The sequence below is a fragment of the Chrysochloris asiatica genome, unplaced genomic scaffold (assembly GCF_000296735.1).
Source record: "Chrysochloris asiatica unplaced genomic scaffold, ChrAsi1.0 scaffold00143, whole genome shotgun sequence".
Taxonomy (NCBI): domain Eukaryota; kingdom Metazoa; phylum Chordata; class Mammalia; order Afrosoricida; family Chrysochloridae; genus Chrysochloris; species Chrysochloris asiatica.
This window is the reverse complement of record NW_006408661.1, coordinates 6,020,213-6,043,858: the sequence shown is the minus strand read 5'-3', so window position 1 is coordinate 6,043,858 and position 23,646 is coordinate 6,020,213. Positions and strand designations below refer to the sequence as shown.

The 23,646-nt window shown below is 38.6% G+C and overlaps 1 protein-coding gene across 2 annotated transcripts in view; it reads right to left on the bottom strand.

The window, feature by feature from the left end:
* The window catches only part of PGGT1B (protein geranylgeranyltransferase type I, beta subunit), a 98,990-nt gene that overhangs the window by 17,722 nt on the left and 57,622 nt on the right, over window positions 1-23,646 (bottom strand). Inside the window, exon 6 of one of the 2 annotated variants that reach the window (XM_006870534.1) lies at window positions 21,454-21,499. The exons of the other annotated variant lie outside the window; for it this stretch is intronic. Coding sequence (XP_006870596.1) covers window positions 21,454-21,499 — 46 coding nt within the window. The remainder of the gene's footprint in view (window positions 1-21,453; window positions 21,500-23,646) is intronic. 2 annotated transcript variants of the gene reach the window in all.

Genomic DNA, 23,646 nt, shown 5'->3' with positions numbered 1-23,646 from the left:
TACTTATGAAAAAAAAACGAAGACTAGGAGAAATAAGAAATTTAAAACTGTGTGATGCAGTATAGTGAATTACTTCATATAGCTCTCCTAATCAGTCTTTTTAATTCTCACCAACAACTTTTTTTCCTGGGTAAAAGAAGGTGAGAGAAGATGCTGAAAATAGTATTATATGATCTAGTTGTAAGTAACTGTTAACAAGGGTAATCATGATTGTAAAAACTTGAAACTCTAACATGAGTAAAAAAGTGAGCTATCTCAGAAGCAGGAATGGGGAATTTCACTACCAACAAGAAAGAAAAGCCAAAAGTGAGTGTCTCCTTTGGACCCCAAGATCCCTGTACATTGAACCTCCTTGACCCAGGGACAGAAAGCTTTGACACTGGTTGTTGTTGTTAAGTGCTGTTGAGTTGGTTCTGATCCATAGCGACCTTGTATAGGGTTTCCATGGAGTGACTGGTGAGCTTGAACTGCCGACCTTGCGGTTCAAAGTGACCTTGCAGTCCGCTGCATTAACCCACAGGGCCACATCAGGACTCCAAATGCTGCCTGGTCCTGGATCAAACCATTGTGATCCACAGGATTTTCAGGAGACTGCCAGGCTTTTCTCTCTGATCTTATTTTGTCAGCTCTGCTGAAATCTGTTCATCACTGCTCACTGCCCAGAAATGGAACCTGGGTCTCCTGCATGGAAGGTGAGAATTAATATAAATCACCACTGCTCCTCCAGTGACACTGGAGTAGCAGAGAAATGGCAGAAGAACAGCAGCAGCTGAATCAAAAACCAGAGCACCAGTCAGTGGTAAGTAATGAGTGGTACAGAATTGAGGAGCATTTTGTTTTTTTGTGCATCGGGTCACTCACCATGAATCTGAGCCAACATGATGTTGTTGTTGTTGTTAAGTGCCATCGAGTCGGGTCCGACCCATAGCGACCCTGTGCAGGGTTTCCGAGGGTGTAAATCTTTACGGGAGTAGAAAGCCTCATCTTTCTCCCGCGGAGCGGCTGGTAGTTTCAAACCGCTGACCTTAAGGTTCGCAGCCCGATTCGTAACCACTACGCTACCAGAGCCAACATGATAGCAGCTAACAAAAACAATAATAATAATTTAAACTATAATTTATTTAGTAATATGTAAGTCTCTTATCCCCAGGAATGTCTATGTTTTGCACAAATTTTAAAACGTTAGGTCTAAAAAGCTGAACTAGAAGCAGAATGTTAAAATAGTGTTAGTTGTTGTTGTTGTTGTTGTTGTTGTTGTTAAGTACTATTGAGTCAGCTCTGACTTATAGCAACCCTGTATAGGGTTTCCAAGAAGTGCCTGGTAAGCCTGAACCACTGATCTTACAGTTCAAACCAACTTTGCAGTCTAGCACATTAATCCACAATGAAAATCAATAAGAAGTGTGACAAGAAACAGAATTAGAAATACCACAAAAAATCATGCACAAGAACTCAAAGACAATAGCTTGGTGGAATTCAACAGGATGAAATCAATGACCCTTACAAGGTTGAAAATACTTCAAGACTATCACAAAACAATATTAAAGAAAAATATTGTTGATTGCTTTTCATAATAATGATCTGAATTCATCAAGCAAATGTTAAATTCTACTCAGATGTCATAGGTGAAGATATGAAAATAGGTCGTTATAACTATGACTTATGTATATTTTAATATTATTATGCAAACTGAAAGACTGGCAGCTTAAACCCACCAGCTACTCCTTGGAAACCCTATACAGGGTTCACTGTGAGTTGGAACTGACTAGACGGCACTTAACAACAACATATGTTAATTTATTATTCCTTTAGGACTTTACAGCTTATTTTGATGCATTCTCATATCATTTGTATATATCAAGCTATCTAAAAGAATCCATGTTCTGTGAACTGTATAATTTAAAACAGGACAGTGATATGGCTACAGATAAAGTGGAAAACAGATATACAAATAAGTATAGAATGTCACACTTTAGAATAACATTAAAAAGCAAAGTAGGGTACATTCCTGGGAGCACACTGGTTAGCTGAAGTTAGGCCAAATGGAGTTTACTATTGCTCTATGATTAAGAAGTAGAAATATCATAAATGAACCAAATTATTGGAACCCAATTAATTTATCTCAACTTCTACTAAAGAAAAAGTAATTAATGTGAATCGTGAGACATAAAATAGTTTTAGCCCCAGGAAAGTGAGGAAAATCCAATTCTTCCAAAATATGTGAAAATTTTACCCTAAAATTACACTATCATGAGAATCACTGGGAAAAAAAGAATCATCATGCCTGATCTCAAGCGATCTAAAAGAATCCACAAATCGTCTTGATGTGGTGGTTTGCATGTTGTTGTTGTGGCCTGCAGGTTGCTGTAATGCTAGAAGCTGTGCCGTCAGTATTTAAATGGCAGCAGACTCACCCACGGTGGACAGGTTTCAGCAGAGCTTTCGAAGACGACAGACTAGGAAAATAGGGAGGACTACTTCTGAATGGTTAGCAACTGAAAATCTTATAAATAGCAGTAGATCGCTGTCAGATACAGGGTCAGAAGAAAAGTCCATCAGACTAGAAGGCATGAAAACGTTTTAGGCCTAGAAAATGATTGGGGTATAGCTGCCCTCCTCCCCAAGTAGAGTTGATTATAATGATGTGAATGGAACAAAGTTTCTGGGACCTTTCTTTGCTGATAGGACACAACTCAAAATAGAACCAGCTATAAAATCCATTAATAATTGGAACATAGTATGTACAAAGGATGAATCTAGGAAAATTAGAAGTTGTCAAAAATGAAATACAATGCATAAAGAGTGATATACTACATATAAGTGAACTAAAATGGACTGATATTGGCCACTATGAATCTGAAAATCAGATGGTTTACTATGATAAGAACGTACAATTGAAGAGGAATGGCATGGCGTTTATCAGTAAGAACACTTCAAGATCTATCTTGAAATACAATGTTGTCTGTTGTAGAAAAATGCCCATATGCCTACAAGGAAGACCAGTTAATACCACGAGTATTTAAATGTAAGCACCAACCATTAAAGCCAATGATGATGAAACTGAAGAATTCTGTCAACTCCTTCAGTCTGAAAATTGATCAAACATGCAATCAAGATGTATTGGTAATCACTGAAGATTAGAATGCTAAGGTTAGAAACAGGAAGGATCAGCAGTTGGTGATAAAAATGATGCTGGAGATCACATAATAGAATCTTGCAAGACCAATGACTTCATTGCAAGCACCTTTAACAACATAAAAGGTGACTATACACATGGACCTCAGCAGATGGAATACACAGGAATCTAACCGACTACCACTGTGGGGAGAGACTGTGGAAAAGCGCAATATCATCAGCCTAAACAAATCCACAGGCAGACTGTGGAATATACCATCGATTTGCTCATATACAAGTTCAGGCTGAAAAAAATGAAAACAAGCTCATGAGAGCCAAAATATAACTTTGAATATATCCCGCCTGAATTTAGAGACCAGCCCTATAACAGATTTGATACATTAGACACTAATGACCAAAGACCAGAAGAGGTGTGGGATGACATCAAGAAGATTATACAGGAAGAAAGAAACGGTGATTAAAAAGACAGGAAAAAAAAAGTTAAAAATGGATGTCAGAAGAGACTCTGAAAGTTGCTCTTGAACACAGAGAAGTGAAAGTGAATGAATGAAATGAGGAAATTAGAGAGTTAAACAGAAAATTTCAAGGGGCTGCTCAAGAAGACAGAATCAAGTATTATAATGAGATGTGCAGACACCTAGAACAACAATGTTCTGCCAGTAGATACATGGATGGATATATTAGCTGAATGGGTATGGGAAGAAGAGTAGAAGTATACCCACAAATATATAAGGGTTTTAAAGAAGATTTCTGTACATGTGTTTTTGCCTTTGCTACAAATATGGTGGAGCATACAACGGACAAGATGAAAACTTAGATATTATCAAGTATCTTAAGGCAATGGGTTACTGGGTCTGGGTCTCAGGGCCATAGTCTCAGAGGACACTATGGTCAATTAGCATTATACAGTCCACAAAGGCAATGATCTACAACCTACTCTGGTGAGTACCATCTGGAATCTTAAAAGTTCATGACGGCCATCTAAGGTGCAACTATAGGTCTTTCCATGTGCATAAGAAAGAAGAATGGTGTGAATTGAAGATGAAATCAATTAGTTTAATGAACTAATTAGAACATGTGAACATCATTCTCCATGCCTCTGAGACCAGAAAACTAAATGGTGCCTGGCTACCAATACCAAAAACTGCTAGGGGACCACATTAAAAGGTCCTGCACAGAGTGGGAGAAAACGTGGGAAAAAATTCAATATTATAATAATAACAAAAAAAAGACTAGGTTTAATGGTAAGAAAAGGCTGGAGAAACCCAAGACTATGGGTCTCAGTCCCCCTTCACATCTGGAAAGGAACTCACCACAAAGAGTTGCGGCATGGCAACAAGAACAACATATACGAAGAAAGCAAAAAATCACAAAATAAGACCGGAAAGAAAGAAAAGACAATGGACGTCAGAAGAGACTGAAATGTGCTTTTGAATGCAGTGACGCCAAAGTGAATGGATGAAATGAGGACATTATCGAGAGTTAAACAGAAAATTGCAAGGGGTAGCTTGAAAAGACAAAGGCAATTATTAAAATGCAACGTGCAAAGACCTAAATTTGGAAAATCAGAACAGAGTAACACTCAGTATTTCACAAGCTGAAAGAACTGAGAAAAATTTCAAGCCTTGACTTGTAATATTGAAGTATTCTATTGGAAAATACTGAATGATGCAGAAAGCAGCAAAAGAAGATGGACAGAATACATAGGGTTACTGTCCCAAAAAGAAATGGTCAATGTTCACTAATTTCAAGAGGCAGCATATGATTATGAAACTATGGTACTGAAGGAAGAAGTTCAAGCTACACTGAAGATACTGACAAACACCAAGGTTCCATGAATTGATGGAATACAAATTAAAATCATTCAACAACCTGACAGAGCCTTGGAAGTGCTGACTCATCTATGCAAAGAAATTTGGAAGAAAGTTACCTGGTCAACATATTGGAAGAGGTCCATATATGTGCCCATTCCAAAGACAGGTGACCCAATGGAATGCAGAAATCATTGAACAATATTAATATCTAAGCAAATAAAATTTTGCTAAAAATTAAAAAATAGTTGCCATCAAAGAACTGCCAGAAATTCAAGGTGGATTCAGAAGACATGGAACTAGGGGATATCAATGATGACGCCAGATGAATCTTGTGTGAAAGTAAAACATAACAGAAAGATGTTTACTTGTACTTTATTGACTAGGCATAGGCTTTCCACTGTGTGGATCCAGACAAGCTATGAATAACAGTGTGTAGAATGGTATTCCAGAACACTTCATTGTCCTCATGAGGACCCTGTACACAGACCAAGAGGTAGTCATGCAAACAGAACAAGGTGATACTAAATGGATTAAAATCAGGAAAGATATGTCCAAGGTTGTATCCTTTCACCTACTTATTCAATCTGTACGCTGAGCAAAGAATACAAGAAGCTACATTATAAGAAGAACATGGCATCATGATTGGACAGAGTCTTTAACAACCTTGAAATGCAGATGATACATATCTTGTTTACTGAAAGCAACGAGGACTTGAAATACTTACTAAAGACGACCAAGGAATGTAGCTGTTAGTATGGATTTCATCCTAATGTACAGCAAATAAAAATCTTCAAAATTGAACCAACAAATCATATCATTCTAAATGGAGAAAAGGCTGAATTTGTCAAAGACCACATTTTGCTTGGATCAACAATCAACACTCATGGAAGCAGCAGTCAAGAAATCAAACGATGTATTGCATTAGGAAAATCTGATGCACAAGACCACTTTAAAGAGTTCAGGAGTAAAGATATCAGTTTGTGAACTAAGGCGTGCTTGACCCAAGCCACGGTATTTTCAATAACCTCATATGCATATAACAGTTGGACAATTAATAAAGGAGACCATAGAAAAATTGATGTATTTGAATTATGATGCTGTTGAAGAATGTTGAAAGTACCATGGGCTGCCAGAAAAATAAACAAATCTGTTAGAAGAAGTATAGCCTGAATGTTTCTTAGAAGCCAGGATGGTGAGAATTTCTCTCTCATACATAAGACATGTTGTCAGGAGGCACCAGTCCATGGAGAAGGGCAACTTGCTTAAAGTGGAGGGTCAGCGAAAAAGAGAAGACCCAATGAGATGGAATGACATTGTGTAGCATCTTTATGAGTCAGACTCAACTCAAGGACACCTAGCAAAACAAAGCTTCACTTGAAGTACCAAAATACTGGCAGTCATTGTTCTACATTCATTCCTACAAGGCTTCAGAGGAAGGAAAGAAGATTGTTGTAAATGTGTGCAATTTGGAATGCTTGAAGTGACATCAGGCATGAAGGTAGACATGTCTGGCAGGCAGATGGAAAGTGGGATATGCAGCTCAGAAGGAACACATAAATTGGGAAACCAAGTTTTGGGTGCCATCAACAAAGAGATAATTGATGAAGAACCACTGTTAATTTGTACAATATGGGTCAAGAATATTATAGGCTTGGGGGATACAGCAGTGGATTCTTATTAGGTGCCACCGAGTCAGTACCGACTCATAATGACCTTATGCACAACAGAATGAAATAGCAACATCACAATCATTGCTGCATTTCAGCACACTGATGCTACCACTGTGCCAATCCATTATCCTTGAGGGTCTTTCCTTTTTTCACTGACCTTCTACATTGTTGTTGTTGTTGTTAAGTGCCATGACCTTCTACATTAACAAGCATGATTTCCTTCTCCAGGGACTGGTCTATCCTGATAATATGTCTTAAGTATGAGAGACAAAGTCTGGCCATTCTGGCTTCCAGGGAGCATTCTGGTGGTACTTCTTCCAATACAGATTGGTATGGTCTTTTGGCAATCCATGGTACTTTTAATATTCTCTTTCAACACCATAACTCATATGCCTCAATTCTTTTATGGTCTTCCTTATTCACTGTCCAACTTTCACATGCACATGAGGTTACTGAAAATACCAGTGCTTAGGTCAAGCAAACCTTAGCCCTTAAACTGACATTTTTGCTCTTGAACAATTTAAAGAGGTCTTGTACAGGAGATCTGCCTAATGCAGTATGTTGCTTGATTTCTTTTATTTTTTAGTGAGAGTCAGGTTTTCTTTATTCGATTTTGCAAAATTGGGCACCCAACCCAGTAGACACGGAAAGACATGCAGCACGGTCAGCCAGTTTTATTCCTGTCTTGAAAAAGCCCCTTCTCTCCAGTTCCACAATCTTCCCTGAATGGCACCCATGGTCTTAATGACGGTATTCTCATTTACAGTTCCTAGTCATAGAACAGATTCTTTTTCCCTTTCCCCCAATTCATCCTGCTTACATATCCCTGGGTGTGAATCAACAACCTATGTCTGGTCTAGCAATATCATGTGCACTTTATTCCTGAAAATGGACCATCTTGAGAATTTCTCACAAATCCTCTTTTCTTTTTAGTTAGTGGTCTCACCTTCATTTAAATCCCCATAAAGTGTATCAATTCTGGATGTCCCTAAGAGTAGAGTTAACTATTCATAGATTAGGTTGCATCATACTTGCACCTAACATATAACTAAAACATGTACAACTGAAAACGCATCAGCCCCACTTTCCCCTCGTGAATGAAATCAGAAATATTTGATGCACACATAAATGTCCAAAAGCCAATCTCCAGCCTGTAGGCACACAGCTTCATTCAGTCCACAGGCCTAGAGTCCATAGCTGCTCCACCTTTCCATGTTACTACCTCTCCTACCATCTCTGCTGTCGCTGCTTGTTTAGGAAGGGATCCCAAGCTCCACTCATGCTCTTCCTTCTTGATGGAGATATGATGGCTACATATCTTCTACACTTACAATATGACAATCACAATTAATGCTACTAACAAATATAACTGAAATAAAATCTTATCAGCATTATTCCATATCCCTTTCCAGACCCACCTGGTAAGCAGGAAAACTTAACAGTGGGGATTTTCCCTTGACCCCTCATTCTAAAACCAAGTACATCCATGAAAATTTGTCAGGTTAGCCACTTCATGCTTTTATAGCAAAAGCAATATCTACATTGCCCATCCCAACCAACTCAGTACACTGAGAAGACATGTATGTTTCCCGACCTGAAGAGACTTCCATTCTGATTGGAATTTTGAGGAACTGCATCCATAAGCAAAAGTCCAGTTCATCAAACTGTAGCAACTGATGCTTGCTCAGAGTATCAAACATCTTCATATTCATCTGATCAGGTTCTAGTCAGCTCAACAAGTTAGGTCAAATGAGTATCAGCTGCAAGTTTGGGAGTTTACACACACCCCTGCATTTCCAAACAATCAGCCTTCCCTCTTATTTCAGTTCAAGGTCAACAGGTGCCAACAGAACATTCTTCTAATTCCACTCACGAGTAGACCCTGGTGATCATCAGCAAGCATATTGCTCAGTGGTTCCCTTCAATGTTCTCGATTTGATTTCTTGACTGTTGCTTCCATGAGAGCTGATGGTTGATCCAAGCAAAATGACGTCTTTAATAACTTCAAACTTTTTTTCATTTATCTTAATGTTACTTATTGGTCCAATAGTAACAATTTTTGTTTTGTTTACATTGAGATGCAACCCATACTGAAGACTGGTCTTTGATCTTCATCAGAAAGTATTTTAAGTTCTCTTTGCTTTCAGAAATCAAGATTATATCATCTGCATATTGCAGGTTGTTAGTAAGTCTTCTACCAACCTTTATGCCACATTTTTCTTCATGTAACCCAGGTTCTCGATTTATTCAGCATACAGATTGAATAACTATGGTGAAAGAATACAACTATGGCACACACCATTCCTAATTTTAAACCATTCAGTGTTCAAACAACTGTTTCTTGGTCTCTGTACAGGTTCATCATAAGCCTAATTCAGTATTCCAGAATACTCATTCTCTGCAATGTTGTTCATAGCTTGACATGAACCATGCAACTGAAAGCCTTTCTGTAGACAATAAAGTACAGGTAAACATCTTTCTGATATTCTCTGCATTCAGCCAAGATCCATCTGAAGTCAGCAATTCTATTCCTCACTTCATATCCTTGTCTGAATCTGGCTTGAACCTCTGGCAGGTGCCTGTCAATGTACTCTTGTAACTTTTTTTGAATTATTGTTAGCAAAAATTTAATTGAATGCTATATTAATGATACTGACTGATGATTTACACATTCTGTTCGGACACCTCTCTTTGGAATTGGCACAAATACGGACCTTTTTCAATCAGTTGGCCGAGTAGCTGTTTTCCAAATTTCTTGGCACAGATGAGTGAGTGCCTCTAGTTCCACATCAGTTATTGAAAGATGCCAATTTGTACTCCATGAATGCCGGAGTCTTTTCTTTGCCAATGTCTTCAGTGCACCTTGGAATTATTCCTTAGGTATCACTGGCTCTTGACCATATGCTAACTCTTTTTTTTTTTTTTTTGAAGTTTTTATAGTGAACTGAGTGAAAGTTTACGTGGGAGAACATTGGTTTTACACTCATCATATAGTATTTTGTTTCATTGCAAATATTACAATCCCCTCTGTGCATCATCATACAACAGTATTTGCTTGTATTTCCTCTCTTTTGTTGTTGTTGTTGTTAAGTGCCAACGAGTCGGCACCAACTCATAGCGACCTTATGCACAGCAGAATGAAACAATGTCTGATCCTGGGCCAACCTCACTACTGTTGCCACACTTGAGTCCATCGATGCTGCCACCTAGCCAACCATCTCGTTGGGCGTCTTCCTTTTTTTCTCTGACCCTCCATCTTACCAAAGATGATATCCTTCTCCAGAAACTGTTTCCTCCTGACAATATGCCCAAAGTATGAGAGATGAAGTTTGGCCATCTTGGCCTCTAAGGAGCACTCTGGCTGCACTTCTTCCAAAACAGATCTATTGGTTCTTTTGGCAGCCCACGGCACTTTTAGTATTCTCTTCCAACACCATAATTCAAAGGCATCAATTCTTCTACGGTCTTCCTTATTCACTGTCCAGCTTTCGCATGCATATAAGGTTACTGAAAATACCATGGCTTGGGTCAGGCGCACCTTAGTCCTCAAGCTGACATCTCTGCTCTTCAACACACTCAGGAATATATAAACATTTAAACAATCAAAGGGCACATTCTGCAAGCCTGCCTCCTGACTGCCAACACACAGCCTTTCTCTTTCCATGAGTCTAGAGTCCTCAGCTGCACTCTCTCCATGTCCTCATCTCTGTCTCCATCTCTGGTGTTGTTGCTTCTCTGGATAGAGTCCCACATTCCATTTGTGCTCTTCTCCCTTGATGGTCCTAGGGTCCTCTGTTCCTGGAATGTAATATTAAATATGCCCCCTTTTTGGTTACAAAACTTCTACTTTCACAGTTGTAACAATCACAATTAATCATGATAATTACTATTGAATCAAATGAATCCTATCCCCATCTCTTTTCACCAGACCCGTCTAGACAAGATGAAAACTATTCAGTGGGGACCTTCCTTTCCCCACACACTATTAAACTAAGCTCCCCCTTGAAAACTTGTAAGCCAGTCACTTTGTGCCTTTATGGCCCCCATTTTAGGTAATTAATGTCTAAGTTGCCGTACCAATCATCCCTATATTCAGAGGGGTCAGGATTGATCCTTGATGTGAAGACTCCTTTCCTCTCAGCTGGTATTTTGAACTACTACATTCATAAGTATAGGTCAAGTTAATCAAATTGCAGCAATTTACACTTGTTTCCTCTATTAAATTTTTTTTATTTTCCTCTAGTCAAGTTCTGATGATCAAGGCAATGAAGCTAGGCCAAATGGGTACTATGTGAAAGTTTAGGTGTTTTTGTGCATCTCCCCTCACTTTTTATCAGCTGGATGCTTGATTCTCAGCTCTAGCCATCCATGACTCCTTGTACATGGATTCAGGAGTCCTCAGTTCCTGCAGACCTACCAGTCCTTTCTATTCTCTCCCTCATCGCCAGGTCACTGAGAGTCTATGGAACGTGGTCAAACTCAGCTCATATCTTCATTGCTGCCTTTCCCCCACCTTCCTCTCACCAGCAGACCAATGTGGTTGCCAGCAAGCTTACAAACCTGCTCGTGCGATCCCTCTGAGTTTCAGTCTTGGAAGGGGGTTTGTTCTGAAGGGACCTGATTGTTTGCCTTGATGGCAAACTCTTGAAATCATTCACCATTTATTTTTGGTATAACGACTGTGTAGTCCTTATATCTTCGTTTGATGCTTTCTGCATCATTCCATATTTTGTGCATTGTAGTAAAGTGCCATGGAGTCGGTTCCATCTGATAGTGACCCTTTATAGGGTTTCTGAGGAGTATCTGGTGACCCTGAACCACCAAACTTGCGGTTTAAACCAATCTTGCAGTTCAGCACATTAACCCACAGCTCCATACCAGGAATCCTTCAATTATTTTAAGTCCAGGCTTGATTTTTTTTCTTAAGTTTCCTCAGTTTGAGAAATGCTAAGTATGTTCTTCCTTTTTGGTTTTCTAAATCTAAGTCTTTGTGCATTTCATTATAATACTTGACTCTGTGTTCTCTAGTTGCACTTTGAAATTTTCTATTCAGCTCTTCTACCTCCATTTCTTCCATTTGCTTTAGGATCTCTATAGTGAAGAGCAAGTTTCAGAGTCTCTTCTCACATCCATGTTGGTCTTTTTCTTCATTCTTGTCTTAAAGACCTTTTGCTTTCTTCCAGTATGATATTCTTAATGTCAACCCACAACTCTTCTGGTCTTCAGTTATTAGTGTCTAAAGAATCAAATCTATTCTTGAAATTATCTCTAAATTCAACTAGGAAATGTTCATGGCCATATCTTGTATTCTACTGTATATATGTCGACTCGACGGCACTTAACAACAACAACAACACTGTATATATGTACCAAACGTTGGTTATCCATTCTTCCATTGATGGGCACGTAGGCTGTTGCCATCTTTTTACTACTGTTAGCAGTGCTGTGATAAACATTGGTGTGCATACATCTACACATTTTCTGGCTCATATTTCTTGCGGATATATACCAAGTAGAGGAATTGCTGGATGAGAATGTATTTCTATTTCCAACTTTCTGAAGAAGTACCATATGGTTTTCCAGAGTGGTTGAACTATTTTACAGTCCCACCAGCGATGTAGGAATATCCCAGTTTCTCCACATCCTCGCCAGCATTTATTGCCATCTGCTGTTTTTGAAGTTTGCTGTTATTGCTGGTGAGATGATATCTCATTGTGTTTTGATTTGCATCTAATCATTAGAAGGATATCATGTTTGGCAAGGTGGAAGGTCAGAGAAAAAGAGGAAGACCCCCCTCCCCCACAAGCATGATGGATAAGCAAAATGGCAACATCATTGGGCTCAAGCATGGCAACAATTGTGAGGACTGGGCAGTGTTTTGTTCTGTTGTGCATAGGGTCACTATGAGTCAGTACTGACTTGATGGCACCTAACAACGATAACAAAAAAATGACTAGTGATCATGAACATTTCTTTAGGTATAGTTTGCTGGCTGCCTGAATGTCTTCCTTGGTAAAGTATCTGTTCATGCCCTGTTCTCCATTTTTTTATTGTCTTTTTTCTTGTAAAGGTGTCATAGTTTCCTATAGATTTTAGAGATTAGTCCCTTGTCTGATACGTTGTTACAAAAAATTTTTTCCCAGTCTGTGGGTTCCGTTCCTGGGGTCAGAAATCTAAACAGGATGGGAGTACCCAATCATGCCAAGAAATGTTTCGCTAACAGTTCAAAAAGTTTTGCTACAAGGAGACACCTGGACTTCGGGAGGCTTTGGGCTGGCTCCAGGTGCTTTGTTATCAGTGGCTGATGCCAGAGTTGCACATTAAGGAGCAGATCCTAGAACTGCTGGTGTTGGAACAGTTCCTGAGGATCCTGCCTGAGGAGCTGCAGATGTGAGCTCAGCAACAAAGTTCCAAGAGCAACGAGGAAGCTGTCTGTGACTCTGTTGGAGGATCTGGAGAGTTTGATGACCCAAGGCACTAGGTTCCAGCTAGTTCACACGGTCCAGCAGTACCGTGGAAGAATTTGACATCTCTTGGAGCATCCCAAGAGTCAACAAACGTTCAACTCCCACCTTTAAAGTCAAAGCTGCAATCCTCGGAACCTTACCTTTCCCCCAGAAGTGATTGTGAGAACAGTCACTTGTCAACAAGGGAGGAAATTATGGGAGAAAAATCACAGGGACCTCCCCTGGGCCTTTCATTCAGAGAAGTTAGTGAGGAGAAACTAAGATACTCTTCCCACTGAGACTGTTTCAGTCAAGTGAGCTTCACACATGAATCTCTTGTAAAGAGAGAACATCCTGAGAGTCCTCAAAGAAACTTCATTCTAAGTATGAGCTTTGTAACATATCAGAAAGTTCATACAGAAGAGAGACCTTCTAAATGCAATGTATGTGGAAACAGCTTCAAGCAGCATTCCTCTCTGACTCAACATCAGAGGATCCATACTGGAGAAAAACCCTACCAGTGTGACCAGTGTGGAAAGGCCTTTAGCTTGAGGTTGTACCTTATTATTTATCAGAGGATTCATAGTGGGGCGAAAGCATATGAATGCACTGAATGTGGGAAATACTTAACTCATAGCTCAGCCCTTATTAGACATCGGAAAATCCATACTGGTGAGAAAGCTTGTAAATGTAATGAATGTGGCAAAGCAGTCAAAGTTCATACCTGATTATACATCAAAGAATTCACACTGGTGAGAAACCCTATAAATGTAATGAGTGTGGGAAAACATTTAGCCAAAGCTCAAAGCTTATTAGATATCAGCAAATTCATACAGGAGAGAGATCTTATGAATATAATAAATGTGGAAAAGCTTTCAGAGCTGATTACTCATCAACGGATACATAGTGGAGAGAAACCTTATGAATGCAATGAATGTGGGAAAGCTGTCAGTTTGAGCTCAAATCTCATCAGACATCAGTGACTTACTTCATAGTGCAGAGGAACTTATTAGTGTAATGAATGTGGCAAAGCCTTTAAAAGGAGCTCGGCCCTTACTCAGCATCATAGAATCCACTCGAGGGACGAAGCAGGTATACGTAATGAATTCGGAAAAGCTTTTGAGCACCGATCAGTCCTTTTGCGGCCATCAGAGTCCACAATGAATAGAGTAACTTGTGATTACAATAACCATTGTTAATTGTTTCATTCTAACTCTTGTCTTTGTGAGTCAAAAATGTTGAGCAAAGTTCTATAAAGGTTGTAAATTAGGTCTTAAAAAAATTTTTTTTTTTTTACTCTTTTGGTGAAATCTTTTGATGTTCATAATTTTCTAATGTTTAATATATTCCAATCATCTATTTTGTCTTCTTTTGTGTTTGTGCAATTTTCACAATGTTTGGTAGTCTGCGCTCTGTATTAGAGCCCTCAAATTTGTCCCTATTTTTTCACTGATGGCCTTTATAATTCTGGGATTCACATTAGTCTTTAAACCACGCTGAGTTGGTTTTTGTATTTGGTTTGTGTATAGGTCTTGTTTCAATCTTTTGCATATCGTTTTCCAGTTCTGCCAGCACCACCTATTTAAGAAACTATCTCCTCCCCATGCAATATACTTAGGCCCTTTGTCGAAAATGAGGTGGCTGTATGTGGACAGGTTAATTTCTGGCTTCTTGATCCTGTTCCATTGATCAATGTATCTTTCACTGTACCAGTACCAAGAGGTTTTGACCACTGTAGCCATGTAGTAAAATGTGAAATCAGGGAGTGAGAGGCCTCCAACTTTGTTCTTCTTAAGCAATGCTTTATTTATCTGAGGACTTTTTTCTTTCCATATAAAGTCTGTAATGGTTTCTTCCATCTCTTTAAAGAATGTTGTTGGAATCTGGATTGGAATTGCATCATATCTATAGACTGCTTTCTGCAGTATTGATATTTTCACAATGTTAAGTCTTCCTATCCAGGAACATGGTATATTCTTCCATTTCTGTAAATCTCTTTTGGTTTCTTGCAGTAGTGTTTTCTAGTTTTCTTTGTACAGGTCTTTTGTTTTTCTGGTTAGATTTATTCCTAAAGATTTCATCTTTTGGGTGGCTATTGTAAATGGTATTGCATTCATAATTTCCTTTTCAAGCATTGTCATTATTAGCATTGAGGAATCTGACTGATTTTTGTTATGTTGCTATTATGCCCTGCCACTTTGCTGCATCTTCCAAAGAGTTCCAGTAGTTTTTTTTTTGCTGAGTCTTTGGGGTTTTCTATGTATAGGATCATATCATCTGCAAATAGAGTTTTACTACTTCTTTGCAGTTTGGATGCCTTTAATTTCCCTATCTTGCCTTATAGCTCTGGCTAAGACTTCCAACACAATAATGAATAGGAGTGGCATCCTTGTCTGGTTCCTGTTCGTAAAGGGAAAGCTTTCAGTTTCTCTCTGTTGAGAGTTACACTGGCTGTTGGTTTTGCTCCGAATTATGTTGAGGAAGTTTCCCTTCAAGTCTTACTTTGTTGAGCATTTTTATCAGGAATGGATGTTGGATTTTGTTAAATGTCAAGGTCATATTATAGCTCTTGTAGACTTATTTTAATTTTCTCCATCTTCAGACAGAATGTGCATATGAGCAACTGATGGACTGTTCTGCCTGATGATACGGAGCTTCATCCACTGTCTCTTTCCACAGATGTAGTCAGTTTGATTTCTCTGTATTCCATCTGGTAAGGTGCATGTGTATAGTCGTCTTTTATATTGTTTAACAAAGGTATTTTCAGAGAAGTCGTCATTGGTCTTACAAAACTATCATGCAAAGTCTAACATCATTTCTATCATCAAGGCCATATTTCCCAACTACTGATCTTTTCTCTGTTTCCAACCTTTGCATTCCAATTGCCAGTAATTTATTTATCAATACATCCTGATTGCATGTTTGATCACTTTCAGACTGAAGAAACTGGTAGAATGCTTCAGTTTCAGCAGTGCTGAACGAATTCTAATATATTTGTTCTCATAAGACATATTATGTGGGGGGGGGGTGCAGACAATAAACAATTAGATAAAATACACACCAATTATGAAATATAAGTGATGCAAAGAAATGTACAATAGGGGTAGGGTATATAAGGGTTATGGAATAGCTCACTTATATATTATCTGAGCAAAGACCTAAAAGATGGGAGGGAAAACCTAGTGGAGAACATTCTATATAGAATAAATGTTGTTGTTGTTGTTGTTGTTATGTGCCATGGAGTTAGTTCTAACTCATAGCGACCCTGCATAGGGTTTCTGAGGCTGTAAATCTTTACAGGAGCAGAAAGCCTAATCTTTCTCCCACGTAACAGCTGGTAGTTTCGAACTGCTGACCATGAGACTAGCAGCCCGATTTGTAACCTCTATGCTACCAGAGCTCAAAATCCCTAAGATTTAGGAGATGAACTAGGGTGGAGGGAGAGTTGAGTTTAGGAAAAAACTTTTCAAATATGTGTCTATGGTAAAGAGGTCAAGTAAGAAACAAAGATGGGGGGATGTTAGAAATAGCGTATCAGGAAGCAGGACAAGCAAAACTGCAATGTTTTCAGAAGGAAGGGCGAAGTTAATAACTTCAAATGCATCATTAATAGTGGAAAATGATAAATGAAAAAACAAATCCACTGGATTTGAAATCTAGATCATATCTGTAGAAAGATACCTCATAATTTGCATATTTGGACACTATTTTAAAGAACATTAACAATAAAAAAGGAAAAGGACACAATGACTTAATAGGAAGCCAAATTGCAAGACAATTTTTTAGGAAGAGCTTTCACTTACAAGTGATGAGAGAGGGAAAGAAAGTTATATACAAAAGTCCTCTATAGCAGCATAGTATTTCACAGCCTGTCTAATCTTAGTGATTGGTGGTAGTGTGTGCTATCTAGTCAGTTCCGACTCACAGCAACACTGTGTAGGGCTTCCAAGGCTATACATCTTTACAAAAGCCTCATTTTCTCCCATGGAGCAATTCGAACTGCTGATCTAACAGATAGCAGTCCAACTTGTAATACAGAGCACTACCAGGGATAAGAAAATAGGGCATACTGTGGAAACTGAGGCAAGGGCTCCTTCTTGGACAGAGGCAATCTTACTAGAAGTACTAGCCACCCAGATCTGCTTAGTTGACTCCAAGGCCAAAGGAACAACAGCCCTAATACACCTGAGGAAAAATAGTGTACTCTGGTTGGGAAGTACTGAATAAGGTTTCAGGCCTCAGACTTACTGGGCCAAACTTTGAGAGAAAAGGAAGATATAAGCTTTGATAACATGAACCTTAAGGAGCTCTGGTAGCGTAGTGGTTACGAATCGGGCTGCGAACCTTAAGGTCAGTGGTTCGAAACTACCAGCCGCTTCGCGGGAGAAAGATGAGGCTTTCTACTCCCGTAAGGATTTACACCCTCGGAAACCCTGTACAGGGTCGCTATGGGTCGAAACCAACTCAACGGCACTTAACAACAACAACAACAACAACAACATGAACCTTAGTCCAGTATTGATGGTCCTAATGTATTTAATTGTATTCAAGTCATACTGACTAAAATTTACTGTAACTTGTATGAGTCAGGAAGATTTTTCCCTAATAAGTTATCTCAGAGAATATCATATTTAAGCAGCCCTTTGTGTCATATACCAGAAAACAAAATTCCAACTTCTCAGAAACTATAGTATGTATCCCACAGGTGTACTGGTAGTGGTGAGGCATTTTCTCAGTCAGAGTACCCATTAACACCATCCACAACAACGGTGGTGAGCTTTCATCTATCATACTTTGACATGCTGTCAGGAGGGACCCTAAATAGGATGGACTGACTCAGTGGCAGCAACTATGGGCTCAAATGTAACAATTGTGAGGATGATACAGGACCTGGCAGTGCATAGGATCACTATGAATTGGAACTTGATGCAATGGCACCTATAACAACATAACAGTGAATGAATATCAGACCCTTTGTCTTCTTTGGAATTCTCACAGCTGTCAAATTTTTGTCTCTGTCCAAGCATATCTCTCGTACGTGGTTATGGTCAGTAACATAATTATGAGGGGCTTCAAAAGATTTGTAGAAAAATTACTTATCTTTTAATTTCATTTTTCCACAAACTTAATGAAGTGCTCTCATATTATCACCTGGGCGTACTGATGTGGTGTTGTGGGATAATGCACTGGACCGCAAGGCTGGTTTGAATTGCAAGGTCAGTGGTTAAAATTTAGTAACTGCTCCTTGGATTGAGTTGGAATCAACTCAATGGAACCTAATAACAACTATATATCTTCCAATCCCTAACCTTTTATAGACTCAGAAGAATTATGGCATTCTTTGGCGCTACAGGATGATGCACTGGACTGCAAGTTTGGTTTGAACCACAGGGTTGTTGGTTCAAACTCACCAGCTGCTTCTAAGAAACTCTATACAGGGTTGCTATGAGTCAGAAGTGACCTGATGACATTTAACAACAATAAATTATTATATGCTTCAAAGAAACTCTAGTATCACTTTTACTATATCCCTAGAAATAAACAAGGAGCTTTGGCAGCACAGTGATTATGAATCAGGCTGCTAATCTCACGGTCAGCAGTTTGAAACTACCAGCTGTCCTGTAGGAGAAAGATGAGGCTTTCTGCTCCTGTAAAGATTTACCACCTTGGAAACCTTATGCAGGGTCGCTGTGAGTTGGAACTGATTCCATGGCACCTAACAACAAGAAGAAGTGATAAATACTTTACAAACACCCAAGATGAAGGAAGGTATTAAAATGTGAGAGAGGGATACCTAGTAGGACAAGGCTTCAGGGATCTACAAGGATATGGGGTGAACGCCTTTAATGAATTTGTTAAAATATTTTTGTGAATGTTTTATAATTTAGAAACCACTTTCCCCACATATTTAGCTTGTAATCCTGATAATAATCCAAAATTATTTTTATTTTGTCAATGAGGAACCTTCAAAGAGATTAAGTGATGAACCAAGGTCACAAGAGTTATCAGGGCTGAGACCTTATAAGTTTGAGGGAGTTCCTGAATGATTAAGAAAAAAGATATGACCATGAGACGGCAGTATTGAACAACAAACTATTTATTGGGACTGGTGTACACACAGTTTGCATGTGGGGACAACCTCTAGCAGCATGAGCTCTTCTATAAACAAGAGGCACAGGGAGTTAACAAAGGGGAATAGACAAGGGAACTTTTGGCAGAAAGGGGTAGATGGAAGGGGCTTTACATGCCTAGATGACGACCCTCAAGCAGCAATGCAGGAACTCTTTGGGTCAAAGCAGCACTTTGAGGTATTTATAACTACAAAGTTTATTTATGATTACCAGATGTTGGACGCAGTTTTATAAGGTATAAAAGGAAGGCAGCCTCAAAATGCCTAAACACCTGTGTGTTTGGGTTAGTTGTAAAATAAATGGATGTATAAAATTTTGAGTTTGATGCTAGCAGATTTTTTACTTTACTGTGAAGAAACAAAGAGCCTGGGGTCATACACAATGAATATTCTGTAAACCAAACGTCATCTTTAGTTTATTTACTGTTGTTGTTTGTTGTTAAGCAGAGTCAAGTTGGTTCTGACCATAGTGAACCTGTATAGGATTTCCAAGGAGCAGCTGGTGAGCTTGAACCAGTGACCTTGTGGTTCAAACTGACTTTGCAGTCTAGTGCATTAGCCCACAGCACCACATCAGGACTACTTGGTTCATTTATATTATGACCTAAATGCTGATCTTCTGTTCTTTTCACTCTATCATAATGGTAAAAGGACAGAGACAACAGATAAGCATACAAAATCTGTTTTAATGAACATGATATAAAAGGCGTTCACTCAGAGTTTCCTTGGTTTGGATTCTTTAAAAAAAAAAAAGAAACATGAAGACATTCAATCTAAGAAAGTAAAGGCTAGTGTTGTGCTGATAAGTTTATTAATGATCATCTCACTGTTCTGGTTCAACCACAGTGGGAAAACATTTATAATGAGCATGACTATAGTCATATATGTCACTGAACTGTGTTCCCCAAAATACTTTGTCAACTTGACTAGATAATGATTCTCAGTGGTTTCGAAATTATATAATGATTCCCCCCATGATGTGATATGATGCAATAAGCCAATCAGTAGTAAAAGGATAAGAGTGGGACGCAATATCTTTAACCCCATCACACTCATGATTCAACTAAGGGCAGTTTCCCTGGGGTGTGGCCTGCAACACCTTTTATCTCATAAGAGATGAGAAGAGACAGAAGCCAGCATAGAGAGAGGAACCCCTAATACAACCAAGAAGAGTCAGAAGTAAAGTGGGTCCACTGGATTCACGTACCTGTGTTGGAAACCTACTAGGTCCAGGGGAAGACTGATGTCAAAATGTCTGGAGATTTCTAAGGAATACCAGGCCAAAAGGAAACAAAAACCTTCCTACTAAACTATGAGTCAACAGAGAGAGACTTCCCCTAGAGCTGAAGCTAGTAATTCGGATATATAGTCTCTTAAACTAAGAGAATAAATTTCTATCTGTTAAGCCATCCACTTGTGGTATTTTTATAGCAGCACTAGGTAACTTAGAGAGATATGAACTAAAAAATTTTAGGACTATGAAGAAGGACAACTATATTCAGGAAGGTAAAATTCCTTCATAAATTTATTGATTCATGTTTAATATTCTTCATCTGTTTGGGCTAGCTTTTTTAGTTTTATGCCAAAGAAGGAAACCTATTATTTTCTAATATTTACAAATATTTAAATATTTTAAAAATTACTCCAAGACATTCTCATGTAACTAACAACTTGGATAGATTACTACAATATATTGTACAAAATTTTCTGATCTGCATAATCTGTAAGTAATTCCTGACGTAGAGGAATCATAGACATGGCAGTCCATGGACTGCCAGAAGAAGAAACAAGACTGTCATTGAAGAAGTACAACCAGAATGTTCCTTAGAAGCAAGGATGGCGAAACTTCATTTCTCATACTTTGTGCCTATCATCAGGAAGGACCAGTCCCTGAAGAAGGACATCATGCTTGGAAAACTGGAGGGTCAGTGAAAAAGGAGAAGACCCCGAACAAGATAAATTGACACCAGTGGCAGCAACATGGGCTCCAACAACTGGGAGAATGATGCAGGACTGGGCAGTGTTTTGTTTTGTTGTGCACAGGGTTGCTGAGTCGGAACCAACTCTAAGGCATGTAACATAACTTAATAGGCACAAAAGTATCAAAAACGAGAAACAGTAAAGTAGCACAGACGATAACACTATCATAGGTTACACTATGGGTTGAGACAAACTTTGTCCTATCTACTGAAGGTAGCATGATGCTGTTTACAGCAACAAAACAAATGATACATTCATTTATTTTTAAGATATCTTACCATGAGATTCAAGTCCAGCTCCCTGGGCCAGTCCATTGTCATAGGACTTAAAAAAAAAAAAAAAAAAAGTTCATTTTAGCAGGGAAATAAATGACAACGGCATATGAACAAATAAGTTGCTATTATGCTATGTTTGACTGTCATTCACAATTTGTTTTATATTTCCCAAACTATACACTTCCTACAAACAAGGAAATATACATTTCAAATACCTTATCATGTCTTAACAAGTCAATTTAAAAATGGCAAATAAGACATTTTACAAAGAAATAAAATGCTTTAATTGTCAATGTTTCTAAAGTGTTAAATTGTTGTCAAGTGCCGTTGAGTCAATTCTAACTCATAGTAATCTGGTTATAGGGTTTTTCAGGAGCGGCTGGTGAGCTTGAAACACTGAACTTGCAGTTCAAACTGACCTTGCAAGTCCAGATCTGGTGTCCTGGTATGGTGCTGTAGGATAGGCACTGCACTGCTAACCCCAGGGTCAGCAGTTCAAACTGACCAGCTGATCCTCAGAAACCCTATACTGGGTTGCTATAAGTTAGAACCAACTTAACAACAACAAATAAATGACCACTCTTGCATCATTTTCCCCATAAATGTATACATTTATACCTGACAGCAAAAGAGTCTGTGTTTTGGACAAACTTAAATTTTAAAGACCATGGGACAATTGTAATTTCCTCAACTGATTTAATATGATCACTCTGCATGGTTTCAGCTTGCATGGTCAACATTACAGTCTGTCATTACCATGCAAAATGAGTACTTCCTGTACTAGAAGAACCCAGGTAGAACAGAGCACTAAGTACTGGGAAGAGACTAAAAAGTGTGTAACTCAAGGCAACTGTGTTCAAAGGTAAAACTTCTGTAGGACAAGAAGGAAAAAGGAAAGGAGAAAGGTCCTTTGGAAATGAGGTTTGTTGTTGTTAATGTGCCATGGAGTCGGGCTCCAACTCATACTGACCCTGCACAGAGTTTCTGAGGCTGTAAATCTTTCCGGGAGCAGAAAGCCTCAACTTTCTTCCATGGAACAGCTGGTAGTTTTGAACTGCTTACCCTGAGGTTAGCAGCCCAATTCATAACCACTACGCTACCACTGGAAATGATGTAGTAAAGAAAAGTTCAAAACAGCAAAAGTTAGAGGTCTGGGAGACAAAAGAGAACCTCAATCTCCCTCTAAAATCATGGAACATATATTTCTTCACACACCACTAAAACTTGTCATCCAATGATGAAACTGTGGTACTGACAGGAGGACACCTTTAAATTAGAAATTTTCACTAGGGAAAAAATTACCATGAAATGAACAAAAAAAGAGACTAAATCAATACAAATTAAGTGAACATAGCATAGAAACAACTCTGAAAATCTGCCTCCTCACCCAAGAAAAATCATAAAACATATGACATAAAATAACATCCCAAACTTTACGAACTATGCTCAAACAAGAACTTGGGACTATAACAAATCGCTTTGGAAGGAAAATACAAAGATTAAAAACAGAAATGAACAAACAGAAGTACTAAAATGAGAGTTGAATGATTTCAGGGGAAAAAAAAAATCTAAGAAAAAGACAACAATATCCTTAGGAATAGACACTAAATTACAGGAGGCACAGGGATCATAGCCTCAAATGAAAATATTAAAGACATCGTAGAAAAACAGAAAAAACAAACAACGAAAAACCTACCAAGAGAATAAAAAAAAAAAAAGTATTAGAAATTGGTTGAAATGAAAGAAAAGCTAAGAAAGACCACACACAGAATGGTGCTGCAGGATAGATGTGCTGGGCTTCAAGGTCAGTTTGAGCTGCAAAGTCGGCAGTTCAAACCCACCAGTCTCTCCTCGGAAACCCTATACAGGGTCGCTATGGGTCGGAACCGACTCGATGGCACATAACAACAACAACAACAAGTAGAAACTAATTCTGAAAATTATTATCTAAGATCAGTAAAGGATGACCTGCGGGTTAAATCTGGTTTGAACAAGTGACCAGTTAATAGACAAATCTTGTAAGAAAAGAATACTAAGTGCTCCATACGTTGCTGATGGGAACACAAAGCTGTCCGTTTATTTTAAAACGAAATTTGACAATGTATTTAAACTACATGTACATTTGTTTTGTAATCTAACAATTCCACTATAGGAATTTGTTTTGAAAATATATCATCAACAATATGAGGGTGTTTC